Raw genomic sequence first — 12,953 nt, 5'->3', positions numbered from 1 at the left:
TGCTGCCTTTTCACTGTGACTTTCTGCTGCCTTTCTCTGCTTTCTCACTGTCCCTGCCACCTTTCAGTCTCTCCTGCTGCTTTTTCTGTGATTTTCTGCTGTCCGTCTCTCTGTTTTCAGGCTTCCCCCACACCTTCTGTAGTCCTCCCCCCGCCCCCTGTAGCTTCCCAGCTCCTCGTGGCTGTCATGCAGTTTTCTCCAGCTCCCAGCACCTACTGCTGCTCCCTGCAGCTTCTCTAGCTGCCCCAGACCCATCCTTTGGCTCCCCACACCCAGTGCCCCTCTTTAACACCCACACTTTCCCTTAGTCCCATTTTCCCTCTCCCCATCTATCTTTTCAGCTCCCCCATAGTTCTGGCTCCAGTCCCAGCCTCTGTGCCAGCATCACTCCCCTGTCCTGCACGCTAAAAGTTACCCCCGAGCCTCAGTTCTTCAGCCCAGGCCCCTCTAGTCTACCGGTTCTAATCCTGGTCCCGGTGACTTTCACTCCCAGGAACTGTCACTCCCTACACTCCTACTTTCTTACCTTAACCTTACCCCAGGTACCCCAAGTACACCAAGCAGGTATATACATACATACACACACACACACACACATAAAAACACCCAACTTAGGAACTCACCTGTGTGTATGTGTAAGTGGGTTGTGTGTGTGTGTGTGTATGGCACTGTGTGCAGGATATACGAATTAGTGATCTGTGTCTAACTTCTGGGGTGTATAGTATATGTGCTTGAATTGGTGATAGGTATGCATGTGCCTAGGCTAGTTTGGATGTGTATGTGCCTGAGCTGGTAGTGTGCATGTGTATGCACCTAATTGATTTGTGTGTTTGTATATGTGCAATTGTGTCACACTCTCCTGTCTAACAGTGCAATATTGAGATCCTGAGAGTTGGCCTGAACCCACAGGGCAACAAAGTTACTTAGTAGTTTAAATCCTTTTTTTCTGCCCATGAATCACATCTTAACATGCTCTGGCCTCAGGATTCATCTTCTATGCTGAATTGTCTGAATACTTTGCGTCAGCCCAGTGCAGCCTGTGGATTGGTCATAAACTCTTTGTTTCTTCTGTGTCATCAATCATTCATCACCACTGCATATGATGTACTGTGTCACATATGCCACATGCTATTGTTTCTGTTCTCTACTAAGCTAACTTTACAACATTGTACAGAGGTGCTCAGCCTTTTGGAGGCTGAAACACATCTGTGAGTAGTCAGCAGTTAAAAGTCTGCCTAGCTGGAAGGCTGAGAGCCATCTCCAACTCTTGACTAGTAAATGAGGGTACAGCCACAGACAGGGTTAAGAGCTCCAGGAGAAGAATGCAAAGGGACAGGATAGGTGACAGGCTGTGGTCTGTGGTGCTGAGGAGAAGTTCAGAGCCAGAGACCTGAAGCAAGGCAGCAAGTCTGATTTGTTTGCTTACACACACACACACACACAGCGTCAGATGCTTTGCAAATAAAAATATCTAAATTCACATGCAAATAGTGTAATCGGCATGAAAATAGGGACCTTCACAAATAGAACAGCTATTTTCCAATCATTTGAAACCCCCTTCCCCCTTCCCTCCCCCAAAAGACAAAGAGCCCTGAGCCATACAAATATGATTAAAAAAAATATAGGAAAGAAACAGGATTGGAATGAATCTGATATTCGGACAGATGATCTATTCATTATAATACATTGTTTACCCAGCTCTGGGAAACAGTGCAACTGAATTCACAAACCAAGTGAAGCTTTGTTACACCATGAAATTTATTCTTATTGCAAGAACATAATTCCTTCATGGAAACATCTCCTTTTGGCGTGGGCAGATATAACATTTGAAGTGCTTCAGGTACTTCTGAAGCTCTTCAAAAGGCAAGCTGTACAGACATTTACACCCTTTGAAACACTCCAAAAGGAACCCACAAGAGAAACTGGTAGTATTTAGAACAGGGGTGGGAAATTATTTCAGCTACAGGGGCATGTTACAAGTTTTGGTGAGCTGTCAAGGGCCACGCACAAAATATTTTAGAAAATATAATTTCAAATTATAGATAAAAAACAAATCATAAACTAAAAACCAAACATCTATTATAGCATATTTTAATTTTATTAAATAAAAAAAATGTTGTCTGATTTATGTTCTTTTGAGTAGTGTATATAGAGAGAATTGCATAATAGCTCAAAATAAAGTCTTACTCTTGCATATCATGTGAGTACGATGTGGGGGAGTGTGTGTGGGAAGGGTGGGCTGAGAGGTGTATGAGGGGATGGGTGCATAGAGGTGGGTGTGTGGGGAGTGTGTGTGGGGGTGTTTGTCTGTGGGGGTGTGTGTAGGGAGGATGCAGCACAGCTCACTTGGGTGGTGCAGGTGCAGGTGAAGTCCCCCCCTGAAAAAAACAGCCCACGGCTGTACCCACAGTGCTCCGCATTTGGCTGACACCTGTCTGCTCCTACCCAGAGCAGTCCTTGCCGCATTTCTGCCCATACCCAGTTCTAACCAGCATGCACAGCTTCCTGGCAGGGCTGCTTCAGGTGTAGCTGAAGCCACTCAGGTACTGCTTGGCTCCTCCCACCTCCAGTGGCTCCTCCTCCTCTTCCTGCACCACTCTGGGTAGCAGGTAGTGCTGGGAAGCAGCGGTGGCTGTGGGGACACACGCTGGGCACCACATGCCCAGCCAGGCGAGGTGGGAAAGATGCAGCCAGGTGACTCCTGCGCCAGCATGTAGAACTTCAGCTCCTGGCCACCTTCCTTCCACTTGGCCACCCCCAGGTGGCTGCTCATCATGCTGGGCAGGCAGAGTGGGTGGAAGACAGCCAGAAGCTGGGGCCCCACGCGCTGGGGCAGGAGTTGCCTGGCTGCAGCTTCTCCATCACCTGTCTGGGCATGTAGTGCTCAATGCGTGTCCCCACAGCTGCCACCCTACCCCATGCTACCTGTTGTCTGGAGCAGCACAGCAGGGGCAGGAGGAAAAGGAGGAGGAGCTGCTGGAGGTTGGGGGAGCTGAACAGTACCCGGGTAGCTGCAGCCACACCAGAAGCAGCTCCACTGGGAAGAACCAGGCATGGGAGGGAACCCAGTGGTGTGGGCTGCCCAGGTGGGAATGGGCAGGGCTCAGCTTCATGGGGAATTTGTGGGCCAAATATAATCAATTGGTGGGCATATACCTGCAGGGTGGATCCAATTAATTGGTGGGCCAAATCTGGCCCATGGGACGTATTTTGCCCATCCCTGATTTAGAAAATAAAGCACTTCCTCTTATGTCTGCATGCTCAGTGAAGTATGACAGGGCCCCCTGGACCCTCCAGAATCCCAGAGTAGTTCACTTTCCTCTCACCTCTCCCCCTACAATGAGTTGGGCACTGTATCAATGAGCACTCTTCTGTCTAGTCTTCCTCCACTGCCCCACTGCTTTCCTGTCTAGTCGACCTCCACTGCCTCCACCAGAGCCAAAAGACTGGAGGCCCTGTGACCCCACCCCCTCTCCCCCAACCTGAATCCCTAGCTACTTGTCCAAGTCTTATCTGTGGGTTCCAGCAGGAGATGCTTTGGGAGAGTGGAGGCAAAGCAGATAGGAGAGCATTCACTGAAATTTGAAACACTTCAAATATAATGTCTATCTCCATCCTTTGGCTCAATCTGCTGACATATTGCCACAGTACTGTAATTTAAAAGTTATAAGCAAAATTTAAAAATGCCATGCACATTTAGAGAAAATTAATTGACTGGGTATTATACTTTTGAGACAACAAAAATATGTTAGATGAGTAGGGACCAATCTTTTGGGCAGTCATGCCACAAATTAGTCGCACACCTTTCTCAAGTGCCACTGATCCCCTTTATCTGCCCGATCTACTGCTGTGCTTTTTGCTTCCTGCCCCATGTTCCCTGTCAAATGTGCTGCTCTGCTTTATATGCTCCCCGCTCTACCTGCTATTGTGCTGTCTGTCCCTTCCCTGCTTAGCTGAATGCCACGTATAGAGACTGCTTGTGACACACATGCCACAGGTTGGTCACCTCTGTATTAGATGATAGAGCCTGTGCCTGGTAAACAGATATCAGCACTACTTCTATTCTCATGGTTTAGCTGACATAACTATTTATTTCTTTGATTTATATGCCACTGTCCCCAAATAAGGCTCAGGGCAGCATCCAATAAAAAACAAAATAAATAATAAAAATATATTAATATTAAAATGGAATAGCAAATGACAAACAATTATCTAAATGATACCCCAAGCAATACCTCAATACCTAACCCCACCTGCTCAAAGGATGTCCAAATATTTTTTGTACCTTATTTTATTCCTTTTAACAAATGTTAGAATTCCTTGTAAAGGCTGCAGACATTACAGTGTACAAATTTACATGGGAAAGGAAATCAGAAATAGTCAATGAGACACATACCTGAAGCTAACAAGTCATTCACCAGCACTAAGAACCTTTCATCAGCCACTTGTGCATCAGTCATAAGGAATACAGTGCCAATATTCTTCACTCCGGCTTTAAGGTACTGACTTGCCAAGTCTGCCTGTAGATTGAAATTAAAAACAGACTAAGCGGTTTGTTGTTATTTGCTTCAATGTCTCAATTACATATTGTTTTCTCAATTGGAACATTTCAAGAGGGAGGTTAGTCCCTGAAAAATCTTTCCATTAAATAAAAATAAATTTTAAAAAAATCAATAACGATAAATTATCATGAAGTTTGTTCCTTGCATCATCTACACCTTCATAGCTGGACATTTTCAAGGACACTGTTAAAAAAGCATTGCTGTTGTAGTAAACCTTGACAATGTGCTCAGTGCTGTGCAAAAGACAGACCCTTCCCCAAGGTGCTGAGACACAAAGTATGTCATCATGTTCTGAATTATTTTATTCATGAAATGGTCTATTTAAAGTCTTTTTTGAATATTGTTGAAGATGAAGCACTGATGCTTTCTCAGCTGAAATAGATGCTAAAATTCCAGATTAGCCTGAAGTGTAGATAGTACTAGACTGTGGAGACTCTTTTTACAGTGAAATTCAAGCAGTGGCTGCTGCTAGAGTAAGTAAAGTCTGGGTTTTGGGCAAATCATGGAACATGGTGGGCCATATATGTGGTGTGAATAAAGTGAGTGGTACTAGAAAGATGATTTAAATACATGGACAGCCCATTCCTTTCCATCCTTATTCCTTAGTTCTTCCTTGTTTCTCCAATAAATGCATCCCAATAAAACAAATAATTTCTAAGGTAAGAGCACTGAGGTTGGCATGGTCCCAGCAGACCACACCTTGGTAGTTTAGAATAGCCTGCAGAGGAGTGAAACTAATAAATATTATAAAAGATGATCTTCACTATCTCATTTCTTTTCCTATGCTGTGAACAATTAATACTATTTCTTCCCAGACAGGATTGTTAATTTGTGCTGTCTTCCTTCCTTCATCCCTTTCTAGTAGCAACAGTGCATATCCAAACAGATTCTATAGCACATCTCTCTCTCTCTCTCCAAGATGGCTCAATTTCTATCATAGTCACGTGATCTCCTCTATTGAAATATATTTGGCACTGCAGAGGGACAGGTTTGCAATGAAATTACAGCAAAATGGGAACTGCAACAAAAAACAGTTGCTTCCTAAAGATAAAACAGGACTGAAGCTTCTGAACAGACTCAGCTTAGATGGCCCTAGAAAGATATGCAGTTTGCTCGTATTTGCAAAGCTTGAGCTTCCTGAACCAAAAGCTCCCTCTGTTATTTTGGACGTATTTTTATTGTTTTACTCATTTTTTATTGCATGTTTCACTGATAATGGAAAGTAAATTGTGCAGTTCAGCTGACAAAGGCTTGAGCTTAAGGATATAAATCAATGCAGTAGCTCTGAATATCAGAAAGGGTTTTGTGACCAGCACAGTGATGTATCCTGGGGGGACGCAGTTCTGTTACACTAGGCTCTGCAGAAACAGAGATGCTGTGAATATTTCTCCTACAAAAAGTCTTGAAACAACCTTCAGGTTATTTTTAATGCTTATCCAGTAGCAGGTGTGTTGAGACTTTTTCTTCAACATCTGTAGTTTTGTACCTCATACCATGTCATTTATGACTATGCAACACTAGAAAAATATCAAAGTAGGACATGTCATGAGGTCACACAGATTTACAAGAATAAACAAGGAACATGGCCCTGTACTTAATAACTAAGAAACTCTGCTTACATATGATTTTTACCTGTTTTTCAGCTAACTCAGAGATTCCAGTGCAAACCTCAGGGCTCTGAGTGGCACTAGGGATGCTGCAACTGGAAGGGCTAAAGTTCTTTTTCTCTTTGATCATCTAAGTGGCAGTTTTTAGCAATCTAAGTGACACTGCTGGCACTTATGCCAAGGTAGTGATTCGGTTTCCTGGCAATGAGGGCACTTAACAGTGTGTGCATAATGAACATGTGCAATACGCTATACACAGAATAGGTGCATACAAAACCATGTATATACATACCCTATGGATGTATATTGGCATTCTTGGCCCCATAAAAAGAGTTAACCCAAAACCCACAATTAGTGAGTATTAGATGCAGGAGGACAAGAGGATCAGGGAAAGCAAGAGGAGGATTAGAGACAGTGCGGGGTCCCTTACTGAATCGGGGAGGTAACCTTGTGACAGAGGATGCAGAAAAGGCTGACGTGCTCAATGCCTTCTTTGCCACAGTCTTCACAGGCAACATCAGCTCCCAGACTACTGCACCTGGCAGCACAGTTTGGGGAGGAGGTGAGCAGCCCTCAGTGGTGAAAGAACAGGTTAGGGACAACTTAGAAAATCTGGACGTGTATAAATCCATGGGACTGGATCGAATGCACCTGAGGGTGCTGGCTCATGTGATTGCAGAGCCATTGGCCATTCTCTTTGAAAACTCATGGTGATTAGGAGAGGTCCCAGATGACTGTAAAAGGGCAAACACAGTGACCATATTCTAAAAAGTGGAAAAGGAGGATACAGGATACTACAGACCAGTCAGTCTGACCTCAGTCCATGGAAAAATCATGGAGCAGATGCTCAAGGAATCCATTTCTAAGCACTTGGAGGAGAAAAATTTGATTAGGAACAGTCAGCATGAATTCACCAGGGGCAAGGCATGCATGACCAAACTGATTGCCTTCTATGATGAGGTGACTAGCTCTGTGGATGTACAGTGACCAGTGGATGTGGTTTACCTTCAGTTTAGCAAGGCTTTTGATACCATCTCCTACAACGTTCTCGCAGGCAAGTTAAGGAAGTATGGGCTGGATGAATGGACTGTAAGGTAGGTAGAAAACTGGCTGAAACATTGGGCTCAGAGAGTAGTAATCAATGGCTCAATGTCTGCTTGGCAGCTGGTATCAAGCGGAGTGCCCCACGATTTGGTCCTGGGCTGGTTTTGTTCAATGTCTTTATCAATGACCTAGAAGATGGCATAGAATGCACCCTCAGCAAGTTTGCAGATGACACCAAGCTGGGTGGAGTAATAAATCTGCTGGAGGGTAGGGCTAGGATTCAGAGTCACCTAGACAAATTGGAGGATTGGACCAAAAGGAATCTCATGAGGTTCAACAAAGACAAGTACAAAGTCCTACACATAGGATGGAACAATCCCATGCACCAGGACAAGCTGGGGGCTGCCTGGCTGGGCAATAGCTCTGCAGAAAAGGACCTGGGGTTAGTGGAAAATAAGCTGAATAGGATCCAGCAGTGTGCCCTTGTTGCCAAGAAGGCTAACAACATACTTGGCTGCATTGATAGGTGTGTTGCCAGTCAGTCAAGGGAAATGATTATTTCCCTCTACTCAGTTCTGCTGAAGCCACATCTGGAGTACTGTGTTCTGTAGTGCGTGACCCAAAACTGAAAGGATGTGAACAAATTGAAGAGAGTCCAGTGGAGGATGGCAAAAAGGGTGAGGGAGTTGGGGGACATGACTTCTGAGGAGAGGCTGAGGGAACTGGGCTTATTTAATCTAGAGAAGAGGAGACTGAAAAGTGACTTAATAGCAGCCTTCAACTACCTGAAGCAGGGTTCGAAAAAGGATGGAGCTAAACTATTCTCAGTGGAGGCACATAACAGAACAAGGAGTAAGTCTCAAGTTGCAGCAAGGGACATTTAGGTTAGACATTAGGAAGAATTTTCTCACTAGGAGAGTATGTTATGGAACAGGTTACCCAGAGAGGTGGTAGAAGCTCTACCCTTGGAGGCTTTCAAAAGCTGGCTAGACAAAGCTTTGGCTAGAATAATCTAACTGAGGATGGTTCTGCTTTGAGAAGGGGTTAGACTAGATGACGTCCTGAGGTTCCTTCCAACTGTAACTTTGTATGATTCTAAGAGTGCTCTCATATGTTAGCCCAATAGCTGAATAGTTAGCATATTCATATAAAAATTGGGAGACCCAAGTTCTGAGTATCCCTCACCTAGAAAAAAAGGTTTGTACCTGTGGCTTTCTGACTTCTATACAATGCAATAAGTACCATGACACAGGTCAAACATCATCTAAACTTGTTGCCAGACCTCCTTTTGAAGCAGACCCTCTTGACAGTCAAGAAAAGGAGACATCTGGGGTCAGGAGAAAGCAAGGCAGGGTGGGTTTGGCTCAGTGAAATGCCTGATGACTAGGTTCTAGCCTGGGCCCTTACTTGCAATGGGTTTGTCTGCACATGTATTTGATCTAGGAGAGTTTACTCCTGAGTAAACCACTCATGAGTAAACGCTCCCAGGCAGGCATCTACACATAAAGGTCCAAGGAGCAGATTTGCTGCTTATGGCAGCAATCTGTTCCGGCCTCAGCTGGTCCTGCATCAGCCCCCTGCAGCCGGCAGGAGGAACTCTAGAATCCCCCTGGGTGCTAGTGTAAGGGCTTGCAAGGAGCACGGGGCCAGGAGATAGTTGTCTCCTGGCAGGGACTGGAACATTGTTCCCTGGCCCCTGGGGGCTGACTGCTGCCAGGGTTGGGACAATGTCTCCCTGCCCCAGCAGCATGGAAATCCAGGTCCTGGCTCCCTGATCAGAGGCAGGGGACTAGGAAAGAGCTGCAGAGGGGAAGGGCAAGTCCCAGTGGTGGCGCACCTAGCAGCAAGCTCCCAGCTGCGTGGTTATTTCCTATTCATAACTCAATTTTTAAGAGCCTCTGGTGATGGACCTTGTTAAAAAGTTTTTTTGAAAATCTAAGTATATTATATTGACTGGAACCTCCTTGTCTATGTGCTTGTTAATATCTTCAAAGAACTCCAACTACTTTCATGTACACAGTACTACCCAGAACATGCCCTTTCTAGTTTACTCACTGCTCAGGGCCATTCAAGGTATCTGCCTAAGAGTACTTCTATCAGCCCCTATTCCCTCTGTTTTGTTTTTAATGGAATGTCATGTCTGATAGTACCTACTCAAATCCAAGGATATTATTTCTACCACATTCCCCTCCTCTACCAGACTAGTCACTCCATTAAAGAGGGAAACCCAAATGGTTTGACATACTTTATTCTTAACAATTATTTTTGCCTGCTTCTGCATTGTTTTCATTGGGATTCCATTTAAAGGCAGTCAAGCCATTCTGAGTCTTTTGCATAGGGTGGGAGAAAAATCTAATTAATAAATAAATAAAGATTTATTTTAGCTGTAAAATGACAATCCATTGAATCCATTTTTTCAGAAATGTGCATAGCAATTTTGACAAGAAACTTTTCTTTGGTCTAGGAATAGCAAGGTAGAGATGTATTCACCCCAAAATAACCAACAGCCAAAGAAATAAAGCATTTCTACTGAAAATGAACAACAGAAGGTAAAGTTTTGCTCAGTCTGGGTTTGAACAAGAATGTGAATGTCAGTGTCCTAACAGGAAATGAATGCACTGGCCTTCCTTTCATTCAAAGATCTTTGTTTCATCCTGATGTAAATAAGGGATTTATTTTTCAAACTTTTATGGGATGATAAAATAGTTTGCAACAATTGGGCCTTAATGATTACAACATATATCTTCCCTCATTGATAGAACGGTCACCTTCTAAGTCAAGAAGAGAAAACTGTTTCCACTTCAGCTATAGAAACACCTCTATTTTGTAGAATTGGAATTGGCTTTTCTATTAATTTGTGTCAGAATGATGCTATGGAAACTGAAGGTAATACACTCAAACTTGCTTCTAAATAATTTTAGTGCTTCAGGAAGTAAATGTTTGCCTGCTATTATGATATTCACCATAAATATTTGTGCATTAATAGGCAGTGGAAGACTGAATGATCTGTTGCCATTTTGCTCTTTTATACCTGAAAAACTAATCAACTTATATGTCATAAATTCTCCTACAATGGGTGCAGAGTGAAAGAACCATCACATTATATTATGCCTTTGCAGAAACTGAAAGAATGACCTGTTTTGAAAAACATTTTATAAATACTAAAATCCAAATATACCTTTTATGGACAGAACAGATTACTTACCCAATGAGGAAGGCAACAACCAGTTTAGGGATAACAGTACTAACCTCTACTGAAAACTGCTTTGAAATATACCAATGAAAAGCACTATATAAGAGCTAGGTATTATTGCCCACCCCTGAATTAGATTATGATGTTGCTGACCACCTTTCCAAACATAGTTGTTGCATTCAGAAACAATGACCATGAAGCAGGAAGGAATACAGTGAGAGACCTATTAGTGGATCTGCAAAAGACTGTCATTCTACTTCAAGAATTTATGGAAGAACACTCCCATCAAGGTATATTCAAGTACTGGATGAACTATTTGAACTAGTCAATGCTCTCTTGTGCTTCATCAGGGCTGAATGTGAAGAAAACTGGCATGAGCATTTATGTGCTTTTGAAGAAATGCTTCCACTTGTTACGTCTCAGCTCTGTATTCTTGGGGAACCCTGGTACAGGATGCAGTCTGTCTGACTCACAAAGGACTCACCCCCCTCCCCTCCTCTACCTAAACGAAACTGATTAAGATGCAGTGAGAGACGCACCTAAGACCCTCACCAGATAAGGGTGACGAGTGAATCAACTGCCCTAGGTCTCATTTACATGAGAGATGGAAAACAGAAAGCCTGAAGCAGAGGCTGCAGTGAATTCTGGGACCAGAGAAGCAGGAGAGCGCTGCATGATGGGGAATCTGTGCTTCCAATGTTAATCAACCCATGTTCACACACACCCAGCTCAGCATTTATCAGACCAGTTCTAATCTGGAGTTACTAAGGACTTTTTCCCCCCAGACACACACACACACACACAGAGCTCTAAGTTTAATAGGCATCTCGGGCCGTACATTCCCCGGTCCCACTATGGGAGGCCTATTTAAACTTGATTGACTAAAACTCGGTTGCCGGGTTAGGGAATGCTGAGGCAAGAGACCGAGTCAGAGGGGGTATGGGCAACATTTGAACAATGGTTAAGGGTTCATCACAGCATCCAGCCTGCTGGAGCCCTAATCCCAGGTGTTGTCATATCTTTCCCGAGACGACTGGTGGGAGTCCTCTCCACAAAAGGTTATGAGCACCCCAATAATTGCTTTAAGTCTGTTAAAAGACTATAGTAAGATCTGGAAAAGTCATGCTAAGCTGAGGCTTGTGCACAACAAGTAAAAATCCAAAATCCTGATGCTGCAAGCTATCTATTGTTCCTGAAGAAACCATGAGATATCCCATCAGTATATCTGCCACCCATAGGAATCTCAAGCTGGCTCCCAAGTATTTGGGTTACTCCCTAATCTTAAGTGTTTCCTGATTATCAATCAGTTTCCTGAGATGGTCCAAACCAGATAACCCCTTGTCAATAGAAAAGACAATGATTTACACTACTGAGGGTGCTTCGAAGCAGCTAAACTGAGGGTATAAAAATCTGTAAGTGTGTGTGCTGCTAGAGGGAGAAGAGGAAGAGGAAAAGGAAGGAAAAGAAGTAGAAGCAGGAGGAAAGAAGGAGAAGAAGAAAACCCCTGTGCTGACACCATCCCCTGTCGTTCTTGGGACGCTGGAAGAACAGATCATCTCTCCCTTCAAGGACTGTGCTACAGACTGTGCCTGTCAGCTTTGCAGCCTGAGTACCGTGGACTAGGTGAGATCCCAGCGTTCTCTGTCTTCTTTCTAGGCATAAACTTCTGAACCTGAACTGTATCAGTTAAGCTTGAGCTAAGTTTCCCCAAATACTTAGTGAAACCAGGGTAGTATTGTCATTGTTGGTGTTTGTTTTTCTTTTGCATGTCTATTACTACTAGTACTATTATATATTTCATATGCTTAGCAATAAATAACTTTTATAGTCAAACTGGTAGTAATTGGGTATATTTTTCCTTCTCTGCTTCTCTTTCCTCCCGTGCTCTGCAGCAACGCTTCTTTTACCTATGCTAAAGATCCCTGTGAAGCCCAAATTATTGTGGGGTCTGCTCATCAAGAGGCCAAAGATTGGGACGTGCTGAGTTTGAAACACATAAGGGGATCAGCTTGTACAGGCTGATTGACCCAGTTTGACTCAGACGTGCCCTTATGAACTGAATGCTGGCCCATGAGGGTGTCAGCTGGACACCCAGCCGGATTCAGAGGGATTCTGTTTACCTGTGTGCTTGTGTCTGACTGCATTTTATTGTTGCTCTTATGAACTGATTCTTGGCATATGAGGGTGTCAGCCTGTCCATGCTGATCAGCCCGGCCAGGTCAGGCGTGTCACGTTAATTTGTGTGTGTTTGTGTGTATGACTGATTTGGTGACTGGAGGAACCCAGTCCCATTGAGATTGAGTCCTGCAAGATAGCTCCACTGGGGGTGAGGGCTTGCAGAAGGGAGAAATACAGCTCCGTATAGTAACACAAGCAGCACATTGACAGAATCACCAAGACCCTAGAAACTATCCCTAATAAATGAGCACACTCCAAAGTAATGGGCAGATTTGGTAACAAAATTGGTGGAGAAGGCTGGCAGCACGTGACCCTAATCACGTGGTAATTGTTGAGTAGTTGCTGCAGAGTGGTAAACTGAGGCACTGA

At 43.9% G+C, this 12,953-nt stretch overlaps 1 protein-coding gene across 1 annotated transcript in view; it reads right to left on the bottom strand.

Annotated features, from left to right (window-relative positions):
- Positions 1 to 12,953, bottom strand: part of DNAH9 (dynein axonemal heavy chain 9) — a 524,795-nt gene that overhangs the window by 209,140 nt on the left and 302,702 nt on the right. Inside the window, exon 45 of the mRNA XM_025202178.1 lies at positions 4,397 to 4,520. Within this exon, the coding sequence (XP_025057963.1) occupies positions 4,397 to 4,520 (124 nt within the window). The remainder of the gene's footprint in view (positions 1 to 4,396; positions 4,521 to 12,953) is intronic.

Source organism: Alligator sinensis, unplaced genomic scaffold, assembly GCF_000455745.1.
Source record: "Alligator sinensis unplaced genomic scaffold, ASM45574v1 scaffold77_2, whole genome shotgun sequence".
NCBI lineage: Eukaryota > Metazoa > Chordata > Crocodylia > Alligatoridae > Alligator > Alligator sinensis.
Note: the sequence above shows the minus strand (reverse complement) of the source record. Positions and strands in the feature narration are given on the sequence as shown.